The sequence below is a fragment of the Delphinapterus leucas genome, chromosome 19, assembly GCF_059928025.1.
Source record: "Delphinapterus leucas isolate spDelLeu-1000000601 "Yukka" chromosome 19, BTC_Dleu_Yukka2, whole genome shotgun sequence".
Classification (NCBI taxonomy): Eukaryota; Metazoa; Chordata; class Mammalia; order Artiodactyla; family Monodontidae; genus Delphinapterus; species Delphinapterus leucas.
Window position 1 is genome coordinate 48,004,218 of NC_143147.1, and position 19,185 is coordinate 48,023,402.

The following is a 19,185-nucleotide window of genomic DNA, read 5'->3' on the forward strand; positions in this document are numbered from 1 at the left end:
TGTTTCGCATGGTGGGGACGCTCGTGCCGCCATTTTGGGTGCTGGCAGCGGAAACCGCTCTCCCAGCTTCCGCTCCGTGCGGGCTGCGCGTTGGGCCCCTTGCCAGTCAGGGATTCTTACGCCGCCTGTCCCAGGCAAACCCTGCGCAGGGCTTGCCACGACGGTGGTGGGACGTTGGGGTTATGAGGAATGTGACATAATTATTTTTGTCATAATACAAACACCTTCTCCTCTGTCTGTACCAACCTCCCCACACACCCCCTTCTGCCCAGCCTCCCACGCAGGTTAGTTTTGCTTTTCAGGAACTTTCCTCAGTTTCTAGTGTTCTCCAGTCTCTTCTAGCCGACATCTTCGTGATTTCCAAACATTGGTTTACCTCCAGCATCACGTTGGGAAGTTGTTGAACTTGCACATTTTGAGGCACCGCACCAGAGGTTCTGATTTTTACCCTGGGGTGGCAGCCTGATAACCTTGCCCGTTTATTAAACAACTCGGGTAGTTTTCATACAACTGGTGCAAAGCCCACTTTTAGGCTGTCACTGAGTTGGCGGCGTTTGTAGTAAGTTGTTCCTAGCTGTGGGACAAAAAGAGGCATTGACTCAAATTCTTGACTCCCTGGAAGATCCTGCTAATCTAGTGGGCGAGCCATTGGGCCTTATACAACCAAGGACAAGGCCAACTGGTAATTTATTTGATGAGAACACCCAGTCCATCATGTGTTTGGAGAATTAGGCGGCTTAATTCTGGGTGGTTCACAGATTATAACGCACTTTCACCATGTAGGAGTATACTGCGTTGAATCCTCAGAAAACTAGTTACTCATTTCAAAGACAGATTAAGGGGACCTCCCTGGTGGTGCAGTGGTTAAGAATCCGCCTGCCAATGCAGGGAACATAGGTTTGAGCCCTGGTCGGGGAAGATCCCACATGCCACTACTGAGCCCGAGTGCCACAACTACTGAAGCCCGCGCCCCTAGAGCCCTTGCTCCGCAACAAGAGAAGCCACTGCAACGAGAAGCCTGTGCACAGCAACAAAGAGTAGCCCCCGTTCCCCGCAACTAGAGAGAGCCGTTGCGCAGCCAAAAATAAATAATTAACAAAAAAAAAGATGGGTTCAGAGAGCACATGTTTTATTTATTCATTTTACTATTTGTCACCCAGAAAATGCTAAAATAGAAACCCCATGAGGACTAGAATTTTGTGCATTAACTGTTGAGTCTTCAAAACCTAGGACAGTGCCTGCAATAGCAGATACTTAATACTTGCCGGGAGTTCCCTGGTGGTCTAGTGGTTATGATTCCAGACTTTCACTGCCATGGCCTGAGTTCAATCCCTGGTCAGGGAACTGAGATCCCACAAGCCCACAGTATGGCCAAAAATACAAATAAATAACATCTCGACTTTAAAAAATAAATAAGGAACTTCCCTGGTGCCACAGTGGTTAAGACTCTGCACTTCCCATGCGAGGGGCCCGGGTTCAATCCCTGGTCAGGGAACTAGATACCACATGCATGCTGCAGCTAAGAGTTCACATGCCACAACTAAGGAGCTGGCAAGCCACAGCTAAGGAGCCCGCCTGCCACAACTAAAACCCGGTACTACCAAACAAATAAGTAAAATATTTTATGGAAGTTCCCTGGTGGGCTAGTGCTTAGGATTCCGCGCTTTCACTGAGGAGGCCAGGGTTCAATCCCTGGTTGGAGAACCATCCCACGTGCCGCCAGAATACAAGAAATAAAATAAAACATTTTTTAAATAAATAAATAAAAAGTACTTGCTGAATAACTGAAGGGGAACTCAAGCAGGCCTGTGATTAAAAGTTCCTGTTAAAAGCAGAAATCAATAATTGGAGGAGGTGTGGTTTTGAAGGATATGGCATATTATCTAAAAAAATGGATGACCATTCAGCCCTGAATAAGACCATGAAGGTAAATACTGCTGTTGGATAAGAAAAGAGGAGAAATTAAGATGTAATCAGTAACTCTAAAAATATATCAAGGGGGTTGAGAAGGAAATATTTTAAAACCATAGCACTCAAAGATATCAAGACTAGACTAAAGTTACCAGGCTAAAATACAAGACTATTTTGAGAAGATAGAAGGAGAAATTGCATACTAAGAGTGGCCATCTGTTTGACACAGCAAATAGAGAACAATTTTAAACCTTGACACAGTTCTGAAAAAGCAACAACTGGGCAATCGTTTATCTATGGGGAGTCAGGGAACCTTAGCACCAACAAAACTGAGTGTTTTGGACAGTCCATTTGTACTTTACAAGTTTCTTTTGAGCTGCATAGCAGGGTACCAGGTGCCTGGGATGAGAAATAAAGTTATGTAGTACATATAAGACTAACATGAAATCAAGATAAACATTCACTGAAATGGCAACTGTGGGTGGGACAGCCACACTGAGGAGATAACCATGTGATACCCTCACATCACTGTGAAAGCCTAAATTCATTTGGTCACTTTTTAATGACTCACAAGTTTGTTAAGATAGCTCTCTTACCCATCCTCTTCTTTCCTTTCTCTCCTTTCTGGGGTCCTGGGTGTGGAGAGAGTTACAGGCACTGAGAAAAGGAGGGGCTCCATGGTAATCCTTAGAGAAACATGGGGAGGGGGAAGGGTAAGCTGGGACAAAGTAAGAGAGTGGCATGGACATATATACACTACCAAATGTAAAACCAATAGCTAGTGGGAAGCAGCCGCATAGCACAGGGAGATCAGCTTGGTGCTTTGTGAACACCTAGAGGGGTGGGATAGGGAGGGTGGGAGGGAGACGCAAGAGGGAAGAGATATGGGGATATATGTATATGTATAGCTGATTCACTTTCTTATAAAGCAGAAACTAACACACCATTGTAAAGCAATTATACTCCAATAAAGATGTTAAAAAAAAAATCCTTAGAGAAGGGGTGGGAAAGGTGTGGAGAGGTCTTTTGCCCACACTATCGTGTTCCCTTTCTTTTGCCTCCCAACTTCAAGTACTATGTTTAAATGTGTATAATAATTATTTGAGTGTAAAGTGGGAGAGAGCTGGATCAGGAACTGTATTATTGGGTTAAAGAATGACTAGGAGAAAAAAAAAAGAATGACTAGGGGTAGTTAGAAAAAGTCTTCTGCTTAGCAGTTCCGGAAAGGTGGGAAGAGAAATGGGAAAGACAAAGAATTGCTAGCCCATTGCAAGGGCTGAGGAGCACAGAGACGTAGAGAAAATCTCAGCAGCCAGCAGTGAGGCCTGGCAGGGTGTAGGCACCCAGGATATTTAATAGTACTCTGTGTAGGGAGTGGAGATCGAAAGACCGTCTTCCACGCTGTCTAGAGTTCCAGATCAAGTCTGAGCAGGTGTAAACCTCCTTCCCAGAACCCACTGATTAACCTTGTAAAATCCAGGGTGTGTCCTTCTTCACCCAGGAAGCCACCCTCCTCCCCGCCCCCCCCCACACCCCCTCCTTTCCCGGGAACAGCTGTTAATAGGACAATTACCCAAGAAGCAAAAGAAAGATCCCATGCTGATGTGTCATCAGTCCTGGTAGATCCATTAAATCAGACTGAGAGGACCACTGGAAAAAGTGAGTGCATGCACTTGCTCCCAGAGGGAGAGGCTGAGAGCCAACAGTGGAACCAGGTCTTGCCAGGGAGGCTCCAGACTGCTCAGGAGAGAAGGCAGTGGGAAGCCAGGAAGTTGGTTTGTTCTAATGCACGGGGATTTGGGGTCATGAAAGAAAGCCAGCTAACTACACTGAAATCCTACTCGTCCCAGTGATATCTACGTTGACCCACCTTCCTCTGTAGGAAAAGCTGTTGCTGCCATCGGGCAGGCACATCCATCCTCCAAACATCCTGTGATGATGACTCCTGTCCAGAAACCCTCAGAGAAGGGTATGTGGGAAGGCAGACTGGCTGTGGTTTGGAGTTCTTCTGGAATAGCAGGAATTGCTTTTTCCCCAAAGGGGAAACCCAATCTTTCTGCTATTCTGCTCACCCATTAGTTTTCCTTTCTTTAAAAATGTTTTTAAATGTTGTTAACCTATATAAATATTTCTCACTCTCCAATTTCCAACTAATCAAGGGGAATGGATAAAATGACTGCCTGAGATTTCCTTAATGCCCTTCTGAGAGATTCTAGCATTACATCCTGTCAATACCCCCTTTCTTACATGGTAAACATGATTAGCAAGCTTGTTACCATTAAACCATCAAAAGAGGTTCTACAAGCCAGTCTCTTCCCTGTGCACCTCTCCCATGGCTGTCTTAGAAGATTGCTTCTCAACCCTGGCTGCACATTAGAATCACCTGGGGGGCTTGCCCAGGTCCCATCCCCCCAACTAATTAAATCAGAGTCTCCCAGAGCAGCCCTGGACATCAGGATTTTGTAAAAGCTCCTTAGGTGATTCTTATATGCAGCCAGAGTAGAGAATCAGTAGCTTGGGGGCAAGAATCCAAGTTGAGTAAAAAAGCACAGCAGTGGTAATCATGAGTGCGGACCAGAATCACCACCTGATTTTACGATGTGCTCTTTCTCAGTCCTAACGTGTTCTCTTCCTGGACCTACCCAATGAAAACGCTTCTTTGGTCATTCATGTTGTCATGCTCTCAGTGTGGCATGTCACAGTCAGTGAGGTGCTATTGTGAGGTGGGAAAAGTGGGTGTTTTGGACTCAGAGCTGCGTTCCAAAACTTACTAGTTGGGCCCTCCTGAGCTAAAATGGAGATAACAATATACATATTCACAAAGTTTAAAAATCGGATCCTGTGTATAAAGTCATTCATGCATGGGTAGAGCTAAGCGTGAGGTCCCTTTCTTGCCCAGCTCTCTCTCCACCCACCCTACAACCTTGTTATCCCAGAGAAAGCCAAGCACATTGAAGAAATGAGAGCTGTCTTTAGGATGGTCAACTGGAAACTCATCCTGCAGACAGAGCATGGAAGCTTTCGTTTTCTCTCTGGAGGACGCCACAAGCACACACAACCACACCTCACATTGCACACACACCTCCCCCTCTTGACATTATAGCAGGAAGGAGAGAGAAAGGCTGTTACCCAAGGGAGCTGTTTCTTCTTGTCACACAAGAACAGATGCTGAAATCCTAGGACAGACAGCACAGAAATGTGGCAGCAGGAGGGTGAGTCAGAGGAAATGGAATGGTCTCACCTTCAAGATACATCAAGGCCCAGAGGGGAACCACTAACCTCCTGGAGACTCCAAAGGGCAGAGACGTGTGTGTGTGTGTGTGTGTGTGTGTGTGTGTGTGTGTGTTTAGGACCAATTCTGAGTCCAGCTTCTCCACAGACCCCAGCTGCTTAGAGATGCACACAGCACCTCCTCCCAGGGCACCCTGCCCCTTCTCAAGGAAGGAGGGAACAGGGAAACAGCAAGCGGCTCTCTTTTTGAACCCAGCTCTGGCTTCCTCATTCTGAGAAGCTCACCAGCAGCTTCTTTTCTGCTGCACTTGCAGGCTTCCCACGTGCTGCCAGCCTTACACTGTAAGGCTGTGGTCTGTGGGGGACATTGTCCTGACACCGTGCACACTGAACTTGTATGTTTACACAGAATCCCCACTAAAGGGGCAGCCCAGGTTGAGGGACCCTGAGGAAGGAAAGGAGTCCTGGGGTCTCTGTTGAGGGAGTTTGGGAAGGAGCCATCATAGGAGGAAATCTCTTCCTTGAGAAGTTCAACTTGAGTGCTCTGGATTTACTTATTCACCACGGCACTTAAGCTGTAAAGCGATCCTGATAATGATAACGATAGCATCCCTGGTGGTGGTGGTGGTGCTGGTGGTGCTAAGGAGTTTTCGGTTCCTAAGCTTCCTTCCCTGGCCTTCTCTCTCATCCCCAGCCCCTCTACCCCCCTCAGTGCCTCTCAGCCACTCTGCTGTAACTAATTCCTCCCCCTCCTCTCCCCGGAACCACTCCTGCTCTCTAAGTCCCCTGTCTTCCCAGGTCTTCCTCTCCTTCTGCAAGCTGACCCTCTCCCACTGTGGGTACCATTCACTACACAGAGGCTAGGAGATGCCCCTGGAGGCTTTTTGGTGCTGTCGCTGTAAATATGAGCTAATAATGGACGAGCTCACAGAAATATTAAAGCATCGAAATAATCAAATCAGTACTTTTTTTTTAATTTATTTTATTTTTGGCTGCTTTGGGTCTTTGCTGCACGTGGGCTTTCTCTAGCTGCAGCGAGTGGGAGCCACTCTTCGCTGTGGTGCGTGGGCTTCTCACTGCAGTGGCCTCCCTTGCTGCGTAGCACCGGCTCCAGGCACGCGGGCCTCAGTAATCGTGGCACACGGGCTCAGTAGCTGTGGCTTGCAGGCTGTAGAGCACAGGCTTAGTAGTTGTGGCCCACGGGCCTAGTTGCTCCGCGACACATGGAATCTTCCCGGACCAGGGCTCGAACCCGTGTCCTCTGCCTTGGCAGGCAGATTCCTAACCACTGTGCCACCAGGGAAGCCCCAAATTAGTATTTTTAATAACATTGAGCCGGCATGACCATTGACATAACTTCTGATCATCTGGAATCCAAGCAATTAAAATACTGTCTTTTCCTCCATTATACCAAATAGCATTGATTAATGTTCATTATTATAACTCTGGTAGCCTGCAGGGAAGATTCAGATGTGCCTTCTAAATCATCATAAAGAGGTTCAGTACACGTTTCCTCAGACACGTGTGGCTCGCCCCCTCACTTCCTTCAGCTCTTTGTTCAAATGTCACCTTCTTGAAGGCTTTCTCAAATGACCCTAATGAAAATGGCATTTTTCCCTGCCTCTCCCCAACCCCTCACATTCCTGATACCCATTCCTGATCTATTTTTCTTCATAGTGCTTACCAGCAATTCAAATAATATCTATTTTATTCATTTATCTGCGTATTATGTCTTGCACAGAAATGCACACACACACACACACACACACAAACACTTGAATAAGCTCCATGAGAGCAAAGATTTTGTTTACCTTGGCTATTGTTGCATCCCAGTGACTAAAAAAGTAACTGGCACATAGGAAGCACTCAAATATTTGTATAGCACATAAAACATGGTTTCACTGGACCTGTCATGTGTCCTCTTTGGGGCACCAGGGATTCCACAGGCACATTATCTCTATTTTTGTAGTACACAATGCCTGATGCAGAGAAGGACCACACACATTTGTAAACAAATTAGTAAAAATGTTATTTGGAGATTAAATACAACAAAAGAAATATGTAGGGTGCTGAGACAGAGAATGTGACAGCAGAGACCTACCCAGTCAGATTCGGTGGTTGTCAGAGAAGGCCTTTTGGTAGATGACATTGAAGTTGAGATGAAGAATGAGATGGCTTGAAACCATTCAGCAGAGGAAACCCCCATTCCCCAGTCACCTGGGATGAGTGAGTGTGGTACCCAACATCAAAGGACCTGAAGAGAAGAATGGAGAAGAAATTCTTAGTCTGAATTTCTGGGTTCCACCTCCATTCAACTGTTGATTAGCTGAAGGATCTTGAAAGATCACACAAACTCTGAGTCTCCCTTTGCTTAAAATGGGGATGACAACACCTACCTCACAGGTGTAAGTTATATCAGATAATGTACGGGAAAAGTCTTAAGTGTAAAATGCATGCCTGGTATTGTGATAGGTAAATGGATAAGTACTGTAAACTCTGTACCGTTGGAGTGGGAATTTCCCACTGGCCTTGAGGACGCTGAAGCTACAGCTTGTCCTCTGGTACTTAGGCCAAAGGAACCAAAGCGTGGCAAAGCCTGATGCCATTCACTGGTGAAGCCTTTGTGCTGCTAGGCATCTGTCTTGTTTCAGATTGTGTCGTGTCTGTGTCTTGGGAGACTTCTGCCACGGCGTCCGGGCGCCATGGCTCCCTAACCCAAGTCGCGTGAGAGGAGTGGGAGAAACTCTTCTACGCAGAGGGGTCTCTCTAAGAGCTGCCCTCATCTGCTCCCACTGCTAGAACCTGTCTCTGAGACCCAAAGGATGACCTGATATATTTGTCCCAACGGTACCTACCAGGAGTCAAAAGACAAACTGGACTTTGCCTGTGTTTTCTTTTGGCCTCAGGACAGCCTGCGGACGTCGGTGCAAACCAAACCCACAAGTCAGAAGGCAGGAGGGGAAAGAGGGGCCGGTCCTGGGACAAACGGAGGATGCGGGGAGCTGTGGGCTTTGAGGAGACGAGGAGGGCGAGGGGAAGGAGAGGTGGGGGAAGGAGCCCTGGGGTGTGGGCGCAAGGCGGAGAGGGCGGGAACGGAGAGGAGAGGAGGGAGGACGAGGAGGGAAGGGCCGCGGGGAAAGGAAGGACACGCGCAGACGGGCAGAGAGGGGCGGACGCGAGGCCGGCGGCTGCCGGGGAGGAGCGGGCGGCGGCCCCGGGGGGCGTGGGGCGGGGTAGGGCGGCGCTGTCAGCGCGAGGCGGCGAGCGGAATGCAGCGGCCGGAGGCCTGGCCACGTCCGCACCCGGGGGAGGGGGCCGCGGCCGCCCCGGCCGGGGGCCCGGCGCCGCCCGCCCGAGGCCGGGAGCCCGCGGGGCTGCGGGTACGGAGCGGGCGGCACCGGGGGCCGAGCGGGCGGCGCCAGCTCACAAGTCGCCCGCTGGGCGCTGGGGAACTTGGTGCCGCCCGGACCGGCCGGGGAGGAGCGGCGCCCGCGCAGGCAGAAAAGTTCCTCCGCGCGGACTCGGGAGGAGGCCGGTCTGGCGTCCGCTTGGACGAAGTTCTGGAGCAGTCGGCGCGGGCGGGCGCACGGCTCGGCGGGGCTGGATTGCGATTCTCCCGGAGGGTTAGGGAGCCGCGGGGCCGCCCCGGGCCTCGGGCTGACGTGCGTGCTTCTGGAGTCCGACGGGCCGGGGGCTGGGGGCGCGCGGAGAGCGCGGGTCCAGCCTCGGCCGCTGGCCGCTGGCCGCTGGCCGCTGGAGGAGGAGGCTCGGCGCCGCTGTCCCCCCGGCCCAGGTTCTGTGATACACTCCGACTCGGGCTCTGGAGCAGTCAGTGCATGACAGAACTTGGGCCCGGACGGACCTTCCGCACCCAGTGGGCACAGCGCCCACCCGGGGCCTGCAGTGGACCATCTGCCTGGGAGGGGAGCGGGCACCCGAGTGGCCCATGTGGCACAGGGTTGGGCCGGAACCAGCTGTGGACCTTTGGGGGTGGGGTCGCTGGAGCCTGAGGATTGACTCTTGGGACCATAAGGTCCCGTAGAGCCAATGACAGGAGGTCTACCCTGAATTAGGGGCCAACGGAGCTCTCCCCCCCCACCCCGCCCCGTGTCAGTTGCAGGAACCTTCCCTCTACACCATCAAGGCTGTCTTCATCCTAGATAATGACGGACACCGCCTGCTGGCCAAGGTAACCTCCCACCCTCACCAGAGGGCCCCTGAAGACACTGTGCCACAGGCCCAAGAACAGAAGTCCCCACCAAGCTGCCTCTCCTGGCAGGAGGGACCCCACTGTGGGCTCTGCGACTCAGAGCACCTCAGCTGAGACTCCTCCAAAAGCCATTCTGTCCATCCTCCTACCTTGTCAGACTGCTGACCCCTGAAAGGGGGTGGGGCTGTCTCCTCTGTTTCTAAAATGTTCCCTAAAATGTCTTCTCACCATCTTTTCCACTGGCCTGGGACCTCAGAGTCCTAGTCCCCAAATTCTGAACAAGTAACCTCCACTTTTCTTCTACAGCTTGGTAAACACTAAGGATTTAGAACCAGACAAGATTTTAGAGACTATATAATCCAATTCTTTCATTTCACAAATGAGGAAAATGCAGTCTAGAGAAGCTAAAAGGGTTGCCTGTGGTCACAGGTAGTAATATCCGAACATAGATCCAAACTCAGGTATTTTGACCTGAAGCTCAGGAGGGTGGTTTTCACCGCACCAACTATTCAACTATCTGGTATCTATGCTAGTGAACGTGGCCAGGATAAACCAAACTAGAATAACCCGGAAATAAATGTCTCCCATCAACACAGTTAACCATAGTAGGACTACGGCACCTCAGCTAGCTACAAAATGCATTATAGATTTTTCGTTTGTATGGGTTGAAACTTTTTGACTTCATGACATTGAAATGAGCTTGTTCACCACAGCAGTGGCGGGCAGGGAGACTGCTAATTTGCCTGCAGATGGGGTACTAAGTGGCAAAATCCACATTCAGAAAATTGAAAGCTGAGCTGACCCTCTCTTGCTGCAGCTGGTCAGAGGTGTCTCGGCAACCAGAGGTTCCAGGGCCCCCTCCCAGCAGATCACATCCATGTTCAGATGCAGGAACTGAGTCAGAGAGAGAGTCTCATCGAACCCAAACAAAACAGCATTGACTTAATTAGGCAGTGTGTGCCAGGAACTTTCCCTTAGATATTTCATCTTCACCATAACCCTGTCTGAAGTCAGACCACTGTTGGTGTTCAATCCCAGCTCTGTCCCTTACAACTGTGAGATGTCAGGGAAGTTACCTGACTTCACGCCTCAGTTTCCACATCCATATAATGTGGATGATAAAGTAGCTGTTGTGATATTATTGTGTTAAAGGGTCCCTGGCTCTGCCTTCTTTCCTGTAGACTCAGGTTAGTGTAGAAACAGTGTGGCCTAGTGACCACCGCAGTCTTTAGCACACTGCACATCTGTGGAATGTACAAAGGCCTTCAAGAAATCAGGACAGGACTCCACGAGAAGGCCTCAAAATTCCTCTGTTTGCTCAGAATTTGTGTTTCTGGGGAAACAGCGAGCAGACAGGCCTAGAGGGCGGTCAAGAGAAGATGGGGCACGGCAGCAGGGTCCCGCTTGGCCAGCACCCACCATTCCCTGCCACCCATCCAGGGAGGAAGCTCTGTGGAACAGCTGTCACCTTTTCTCCTTCCCTTTCACCTAGTATTACGACGACACGTTCCCCTCCATGAAGGAGCAGATGGCCTTCGAGAAAAATGTCTTCAACAAGACCAGCCGGACTGATAGTAAGCGTCTGCCTCTTGCTCGTGCAGAACTTTCAGATGCACACCGTCATCTTCATCTGGACACATCTGTCCCCGTCGGCCTCACACACCCACAGGCCATTCCCTTTTCTTCAGAGGTGCTTTTTCCTCTCCTTCCCAGCTGTTCTCTTCTCTCTTCTTCCCGTGAGCCTTCACTCCCCTCCCTCTCAACCCCCCTCTTCCTGCCTACGGCATGCCTGGACTTCTCTCAGTGGAAGGGGCCCGCACTAGCCTGGGGCTGGTCTTAGGCATTGCGTATGGTGGGCGAAAGGTCAGCCTTGACCCAGGTTTGTTGACTTCTTAGAATGAGGCAGTCAAGTGCTGGGAATGGAGTAGAGGGTGGGGGGAGGGACACAGAGTAGCCTAATAGTAGTGTCCCTAGTGCGTGTCTTTTCAAGGGTGCTAGTCTTTGCAAGGGTTCTTTGTTTGTTTGGCCTCACAGCTTGTGGGATCTTAATTCCCTGACCAGGGATTGAACCCAGGCCCTTGGCAGTGAAAGTGCGGAGTCCTAACCACTGGACCGCCAGGGAATTTCCTTTGCAAGGGTTCTCTGGAAGGGGAAGAAGGAAATAGGGCAAGAGGCGCAGAGCTGGAGACGGGGAGGAGGGGCCAGGCAGAGGTGACCAGAACTGAGACCCCCCCCCCGCTCTTCTAGGTGAGATTGCATTTTTCGGGGGCGTGACCATCGTCTACAAGAGCGGCACTGACCTCTTCCTGTATGTGGTGGGCTCATCCTACGAGAACGAGGTGAATTCAGGAGGTTGGAGTGACAAGGAGGCTTGGATCCTGGGGTAGAAGCTGGGAAGCTCACCAGTGGTACCCCTCCTTCTAGACTCTGGGGAACTGGGAGCAGCCAGAATGGTTCTTTCTGGAACAGTGCATATCCATGATGTTCCTTAGATTCCTTGGGTACCAGAAATGGAGTCCTCAGAGGCCTCTGTGTCTTAAACATCACTGGAGAAGGATGTACTCAGTGTCCCACAGCAGGCACTCCAGTGCTTCCAACCCAAACATGGGGAGGGAAGGGGCCCTCTCAGGTCAAACTGCAGTCAGGCTCCAGCCATGTCCTCTCTGAAGAGGGACAGCTGCCCACACAGTCAGGCTCTGAGGTTTCCTTTTAGCCTTCTTAACCTCAAGCTCTCTCGTTTTTCTCCTCCCATTATCTGCCCACCCCCAGCTGATGCTCATGTCTGTTCTTACCTGCCTGTTTGAGTCCCTGAACCATGTGTTAAGGTGAGTGAGGTCCTCTATCCTCCAAGGCTCCCATCCCCCAGACCTTGGTACATCACAGAGGCGGGACCCTTCCTCCCTGCTCTTTTCTCCTGAAGTCCCCACAAGACTAAGGCTGGAGCCAGAGCATCCTTCTGCAAGGACCCTGCCCTTTACCTGATCAAGCAATGGTATGGCCAGAAAATGAGGTCGAGAGAAACTAAGTGATTTGCCTGAGGTTACAAGCTATTTATATCAGAGCAGAGATTCAAACTCAGGTCTTTTGACTTGAAGCTCAGGGTGATTTTCCCTCCACCCCCATTCAGTGATCTGGTATCTACCCCAGTGAACGCGGCCTGGGTAAACCAAACGCAGATAACCCAAAGATAAATGTTCACAGTCGACACAATTAACTACAGTAAGGCTATAGCACCTGAAGTGCTATGAAATGCTTAAGGGTGGGCACAGGGTCCCTGCTCAAAGTGTGAGGGCGGTGGGCAAGGGGAGCTTAAGGAAGCAGACCTGTGCTCTGGGCAGGGATCCCTTGCCCAGGTGCTGCCCTCACTGCCCTTGACATTCTCCTTCCCTGTGCTTGTGTGGGGGATTGGCGGTGGGAAATAACGCAATCTTTGGAGAGAGCGGGTCCGCCTCACCTAGGCAGGGACCCGGCTTCTCCTGGCCATGGGGAGGTTCCAGAGCTGTGTCTGCCTTCAGGAAGAACGTGGAGAAGCGCTGGTTGCTGGAGAACATGGACGGAGCCTTTCTGGTGCTGGACGAGATTGTGGATGGCGGGTGAGGAGGAGGGGAGGGAAGAGGGGTTGGTCAGGGACACTCACAGCGGGAGGTGCCCTTGAAAGTCATCAGCTCTAGGTTGCACCCAGCACACTGTTGGCTCTCTGGCCAACTTCTCCCTCCCTTCCCCCAGCATATTCCCAGTGTTCCATCCCCCCTACCCACTCATGAGGATGGAGGTTGACTTCAATGTTAGCCAAAGAGAAGCACACAAGAAAGTAATCTGAAGTCCAACTATGGCTGACTGTTGACTAGGCAGGGTTTGGGGCGACGGTTTGATTTCCAGTGCCCAGGAGAAGCAGGCAGCACAGATACTTGCCCCTTCCTGGGAAGACTTCCTTCAGGCGGAGCCCTGCTGCTGCCACACCTCCTGCTCTTAGAGGTTCATTCCAACACCAGCTAGACGCGTGACCTGGGCCAGTTACTTACTTTCCTTACTTTCTCCATCTTTCAAATGGAGACAGTAAGGGAACTGCCTCAAAGGGTGTGGGATTAAATAAGGTGACGCAAGTGAAGCTCATGGTTTTCCTTCAATAAATGTTTCCTACTATTGGCATAAGATTATAGTCTTAGGAGGGTGGGAACTCTTAGGAGAAGGGTTGGTTAGTGAATTTCCATGGGGGTGGCACAATATTCAGGGAAAAAAAGAAGGTCTGGCTCTGGGGCAAATGGTAATGGAAACGGATCACCTGAAAGACATCCACGGGCCTCTGTCATTCCATCCATTTAATAGATGAGGAAACAGAGGCTCAGAGATTCAAGTCCCCAAGATCACATGGCTAGGGAGGGGCAGGGCCAAGATCTAAAACATGTGCATGTTTCCAGAGATTGTGCTCTTTCCACAGCACTGTACCACCCTGCTGGGGGACAGGGGCTCTGGGAGGTACTCTGGGAATGGGTACTGTGGGCTTCCTCCCTCCTTCCTCCCTCCTTCCTCCCTCCCTCCTTCCTCCCTCCTTTCCTCTATAGCTCTTGACTGTCTGCTGCTGCTGCTGCAAGGCTTTGTGCTGATTGCTAGGACCCAAGACTGAGGGGAATAAAACCAGGTTTTGTGGAATATACAATTTGTATATACAACTTGGTAGACTGTCTTTAAGGAAAGCAAAGCACACACACACACAATTACAAATACAAAATGAGGTGCAGGGCCTTGGAAGGACCTTCACAAGGGAGGGTGTAAGCTTTATCAGCTTCCGGTCTGTGCCCCTAGAAGGCCCAGTTTCTGCCCCCTGAGGGGCTCACAGTTTCCCTCCAGTGAAAATCAGGAAAGTGTCAGCAGAGGCAACACCTGAACTGGAGCCTTGCCCTAGGTTGCTCTGTCCAAAGGACCCCTGGTGAGAGATCTGGGGCTGCAAGTGCCCCTGTGATGGGCCTGGGAGAGGCTCTCAAGAAATGTTTGTTCACTTCCTTCTGCCCTGGAGGAGACTCACTGGGTGAAAAGGAGCAGTCACTCAGTCCCCATGGGCCCTAACCTTCCCACAGTGACTGGCTCTCACCCCTGCACACACCCACACATGGCTTCAGAACGCCCCCAGGGCATCATGAGAGTGTCATCATGAGAGTGTCAACTAGCCGAGGAAAGCCTCCATAACTGGGTCTGTAGATTCTGATTTTTTGGAGTTCCATTTCTTTTGTGTATGGCATGACCCTGTGGCATAAAATAATAGTGAAACGAGATAGGGACCCCGGGTGGGGGGGCCTCTCTTCCTTCCCTGCATCTGAATCCATCCCTAGACCCAGAGGTGAAGTGAACTTTCTAGAGGTCTCAGTTTTTGAGTCCCTGCTTTTGACAACCTGATTGTTCTAGACTGGACTGCCCTCACCTGATCTCTAAGTGTTTGCCCAGTGATGATGAAGTGTGGGAGAATCAGAGCTGAGGGTGCTCCGTGGTGAGGGAGAGTTCTGGCTTGAGTATCAGCAGGAAGGTACCTTGGAGGGGGAATGTAGCATACGGCAGGGAAGGGAAGGGCTTAGCAGGGAGCGGAGGCAGAGGGAAGCATGTGGCTGATTTTCCTCTCGGTTTTTCTGTCATCTTCTAGTGTGATTCTGGAGAGTGACCCCCAGCAAGTGATCCAGAAAGTGAATTTTAGGGTAAGAGTCATCCTGCATCCTCCCTCACTCCCATCTCCTCCAGGCTGCCCTTCCCATCCTCTCCACCTCCTGTCCTCCCTGTATCTGGGCTGCCAGAACCCCGATGGTGGGAACCCAAGCTCCTCTAGCAGAAGCAACCACTGGGTTGATGCACTTGTTGGGGGAGCAGCAGTTTAGAGGAGTGTCAGTTAGTAAAAGATATCTCTGTCCTCTCCCCCTGTAGAATCACAAACACCTCACCATCCTCCCTAGTGGGAAGTAAACTGGGGAAATAAATAAATCCTCACAGAGACACCTGGTGGCTGCCTTGGGCTTGAGGTTGGCCTTGGGGGTGTATAGATAGAACCTCCCTGCCCAGTTTGGCTTCTCATGTCTGGATGAAACCTTTCCTCTCATCTTTATTCCCCCTCACTCTCTCACCCACCTTGTGCCAAACAAGAAGCTCTAGGACTTCCACTAAGTGGTATACATGTGCAGCTCTAGATCCCCTGATCACTGCATCTGTTCACCGCCACTACCCCCAAGCCCCTTTCCCTCGCCTCTTTCTTCACCCAACACCCTCGCCCTGGCCTGACCACCCTGACTCTGCTTCCATGCAGGCGGATGACAGCGGCTTAACTGAGCACAGTGTGGCCCAGGTAGGCCCCCTCCATCTGCCTTGGCCAGAAAAGGGTTGGTGGGAGGAGAGCAGAGCATCCCAGGGGGACCCAGTGGGGCTATCAAGGCTGAGAAGTCAGGGGTGCAGGAGGGAAGGGATGACAGTGTCAGGCCATCTCTTGGAGACAGTTAGTGGAGGCTTCCAGGGTCCCCTAGGTGACGTGGAGCTGGGTATTAATAAATGATGGACACCTTCCTAGCAGTTCACCTTATCTCCTTCCTGGCTTGGTATAGTCGGATCAAAACCCAGGATGACCTGCCCACCCTGGAGGTGGCTGGGTCACTTGTTCCCCAAAGCAATCTGGGGGCTTAGGCCTCTGATGCTCCCCCCAACCTAGAAAGGATACCAAATAGAGTTTTCCTCCAAACCCCCACCCCTGCTGTTTAGGGTCCACGCTGAGATTGTTAAGGGACCCTTAAATCCATGATGGGATCTAATTCTCACCACTTGCCACCATGTCCCCGAGTGACCTGACTATGGAAAAGTCTACCCCTGTCCTATCTGGAAGTGCATGTGGGGCAGGGGTGAGGTTTCTGGATCTGTGGCTTGACTGGTTTCCCAGCTGTGCAAACTTCCTGCTTGTCAAGCTTGACCTCCATTCTGTCTGTCCGCAGGTCTGTCTGCCCGGACTAATTCTGCTTTTATGGAGCTTCCTGCCCTGCCACTAACTACCTCCTGCTGTAATGGCCCAAGCTCAGATGGGCCTGTACCATCCCATGTGGGGCCCCAGGTGTGGTGCCCACTTTCCTGTGACTGCCCTTCGTGCTCACACTGCCTCTCCCTCTTCCCAGTTCCCAATGACTCCTCCTACCCTGCTGAGATGAATGCAGCCGCATGGCAATTTTCAGGCTAGGTTAAGGAGCAGAGCAGATAAGAACAGAAGTGCTGGTGTGAGTCATCCCAGGATGTATGTTGTGCCTTATCACCTGCAAGCTGGGTGGCCTAGGGCAAGTTACTCAACTTCTCTGGGCCTCACATAATCACAGGACACTCCTCATAGAGTTATCTTAGAGAATTAGATGAGCTAATGCATGGAGAGCTCTTGGCATAGATCCTGTTTTCCAAAGGGGGAAAGAATGAAGGCACAGCACTTTTAATGGAATTCTTGAGTAAAAAAACTGAGGAAGTTGCAGGTAGTGAATGGGAGGTGAAATGAGGAGAAAGATTTTTGTCGAGAGAAGCAGGAAAACTCCAGGGCCAGGCTGTCCCTAAGAAAGGAAGGGGGAGTGGGCAGGAGGAAGGGACATACAGTGTGGGATTGACCTTCTTCGAAAGGGAATGAGGCTTGATGGCTGGAGGGACAACCTGAGGGACATACCTGGGGTCCCCACCATGTTGGCATGGTGTGTGCACAGTCGTATGGATCTGTGTAAACATGGGGCTGAGGCGGTTTCCTCAGGATGTTAGAGTGAACACATCTGAGTGCAGGTGACCCTCAGCAGAGTCTGCCCAGGAGCCCTTTGCCAGCTGTACCACATCAGCAGTGCGTTGGGGTGGGGTGTTGAGGACCTACTGCCAGCCAGAGCCAGAGCTAGGGGTTCGCTGAGGTGCCTGGGCACAGGAAGTGTCAGGCCTGGGCCCGTCTCTGCCTGGACGTGGCACTGTGGGCGGGAGCTTGAATGGCATGGTGTGGGGAGTCAGGGCTGCTGCCACACCCAGGGCTGCAGATGCCGGAGCGGAGAGCTGGGCAGGCTCTGGCCTGGGCTGGTTGTTGGCTGCAGCCAGTTACGGCTGCTCTTCCCATCTTGACGGCCCGGCCCCACTTAAGGCAGGCAGAGATGAGCTGCTGCCACCTAGTGACCGGGATTATAGGGACGCGTAGAGAGAGGCTATAGACTGCCCCCTCCCCCGTCTCATTGCAGTGTTAATGTACTTGTCATTCCTCCCCAGTAATTCTCTCAACCTTGCACACCCCCACCCCACCCAGGTTCTTCAGTCTGCCAAGGAACAAATTAAATGGTCGTTACTGAAATGAAGGCTGTGCATTCAAGTCTCCCTGCCCCCAGACCATTCCCCCAATCCTGGCAAAAGCACAAAGACCCCAGGGGATACCAGAGACCCCTCTATATCCCCAGGCCTTCCCAGAACTGACTCCCGAGGACTCCGGCCAGGGATTCTGAGATGCAGAGGTTTGGCTTCAACACTGAGTCACCCCTTCTCACTGTCCTGGCCTGCTCTTTGGGCCTTCAGAACCAGCTGAGCTGCCTTAACTCAGACCTTAGGCATCCCTGGCCCCAGAGCCCAAATAAACCGGCTTTTGTCTCCTGCCAATGGTCTCTTTCTCTCTTGACCTGGGAAGTGTGTGTGTGTGTGTGTGTGTGTGTGTGTGTGTTCTGATAAGGGCTTCTGCACTGTGGGGGCTCATCTCCTGGATGCCCAGTTCCAGGGTGTATCCTTGTGGTTGTGTGACTGGGGAGAGGGGTGGGTCAAGGGAGAGGAGACAATTTAACACAGTGAGGGGGTGCGACACTGATACTGGGGCCCTATATATGGTGTGGAGGGCTGGGTACGATTGTGTGACAGGGTAAAAGAGTCATAATGGGAGGAATGGTGCATTTGCGGGGGAAAGGAGAGCAAAAGATGGTACACACATGGTGGCCCCGATGGGATTCTTCACCTCGCTTTTTCCATTCTCAGCCTCCAGGAGGGAAGGGCGTAAGGTTTCCTCTGGACAAACTGAGGAACAGCACGCCTGTTTTTCTTGGCTTGCCTGGGAGATTGCCGCGGAATTCCTCTGCTGGCATATACCCTGGGCACTAGAGCCCTGCAAGCTTGCCATGGCTAGGCCCAGATACTAGGAGTGAGGAAGCACCGGCCAGCTCCCGCCTTGCATTTGTGTCCAGAGCACCCAGTGCGCTCGAGGGTGTGAAGAATTGCAGGTCCAAAGGGGGAGACGGGCGGAGGGGCATTCTATAGGCAAATGGGAAGGATGGAGTGACTTTCGGGGGACACGACTCCCCTTTTCTTTCCCCGTTCTAGAACCGCCCCTTTCTCCCTTTCTTTCTCTGACATATACACTTTCTGCGTCACGTACAGAAGTCCCCGAGAGTGTCTAACATTTCCGCCTGGGACAGCTCGTTTCCCTCCAATCCCTAGGTAAATGCAACGCGAGTCTACGCCCCGCCCTGGCTCCGCCCCTCGGCGCCCCCCGCCGCGGGGAGCCCATTCCCAGGACCTTATCCACGATCCTATAGCGCCACCTGGAGGGGTAGGTGGGAAACGCGCTCCCTCCGGGTCCCGCTCCCCCTACTAACTCCGCCCCCAGGGAGGGGACCGAACCCTGCTCCCGCGAGTTAATCGCTGGCCTCCAAACTCTGAGGCAGGGCGTTGCTCTAGCAACCAGCGGGCTGGTTACGCCCTGCGAGCTCTGCTCCAGCTGTGGCTCACGAATTTCAGTGTGACGCTGCTGAAAGAAAGTGGCGAAACCTGGGTGTTAGTAGAGACAGTCCCTGCGGGTTATCACGTCCTACATTATAAAATTCTCCAGAACT

General features: G+C 51.7%; 1 protein-coding gene across 6 annotated transcripts; it reads left to right on the top strand.

The window, feature by feature from the left end:
* Positions 1-8,373: 8,373 nt before the first annotated feature.
* COPZ2 (coat protein complex I subunit zeta 2) lies at positions 8,374-17,965 on the top strand. 6 transcript variants are annotated; one of them, XM_089901143.1, is made up of 11 exons: positions 8,374-8,522; positions 9,257-9,331; positions 10,845-10,926; positions 11,600-11,691; positions 12,122-12,177; positions 12,273-12,344; positions 12,868-12,945; positions 14,985-15,036; positions 15,636-15,674; positions 16,309-16,424; positions 17,622-17,965. In XM_089901143.1, the coding sequence occupies exons 1-10, from the start codon at positions 8,412-8,414 to the stop codon at positions 16,360-16,362; spliced, it is 711 nt and encodes a 236-aa protein (XP_089757269.1). In that variant the 5' UTR covers positions 8,374-8,411; the 3' UTR covers positions 16,363-16,424; positions 17,622-17,965. The 6 variants fall into 6 exon arrangements, with proteins under 6 accessions (XP_089757269.1, XP_089757271.1, XP_089757272.1 ...); XM_089901146.1 differs by lacking the exon at positions 12,273-12,344 and having other exon boundaries at positions 8,376-8,522; XM_089901144.1 differs by lacking the exon at positions 16,309-16,424 and having other exon boundaries at positions 8,379-8,522.
* Positions 17,966-19,185: the final 1,220 nt, after the last annotated feature.

Bases quoted from the DNA above. Each gene is read 5' to 3' on its own strand.
- COPZ2 (XM_089901143.1), top strand. From the start codon at position 8,412: ATGCAGCGGCCGGAGGCCTGGCCACGTCCGCACCCGGGGGAGGGGGCC. The intron at 8,523-9,256 runs GTACGGAGCGGG...GCCCCGTGTCAG, and splicing joins GGGAGCCCGCGGGGCTGCGG to TTGCAGGAACCTTCCCTCTA. The intron at 10,927-11,599 runs GTAAGCGTCTGC...CCGCTCTTCTAG, and splicing joins CAAGACCAGCCGGACTGATA to GTGAGATTGCATTTTTCGGG.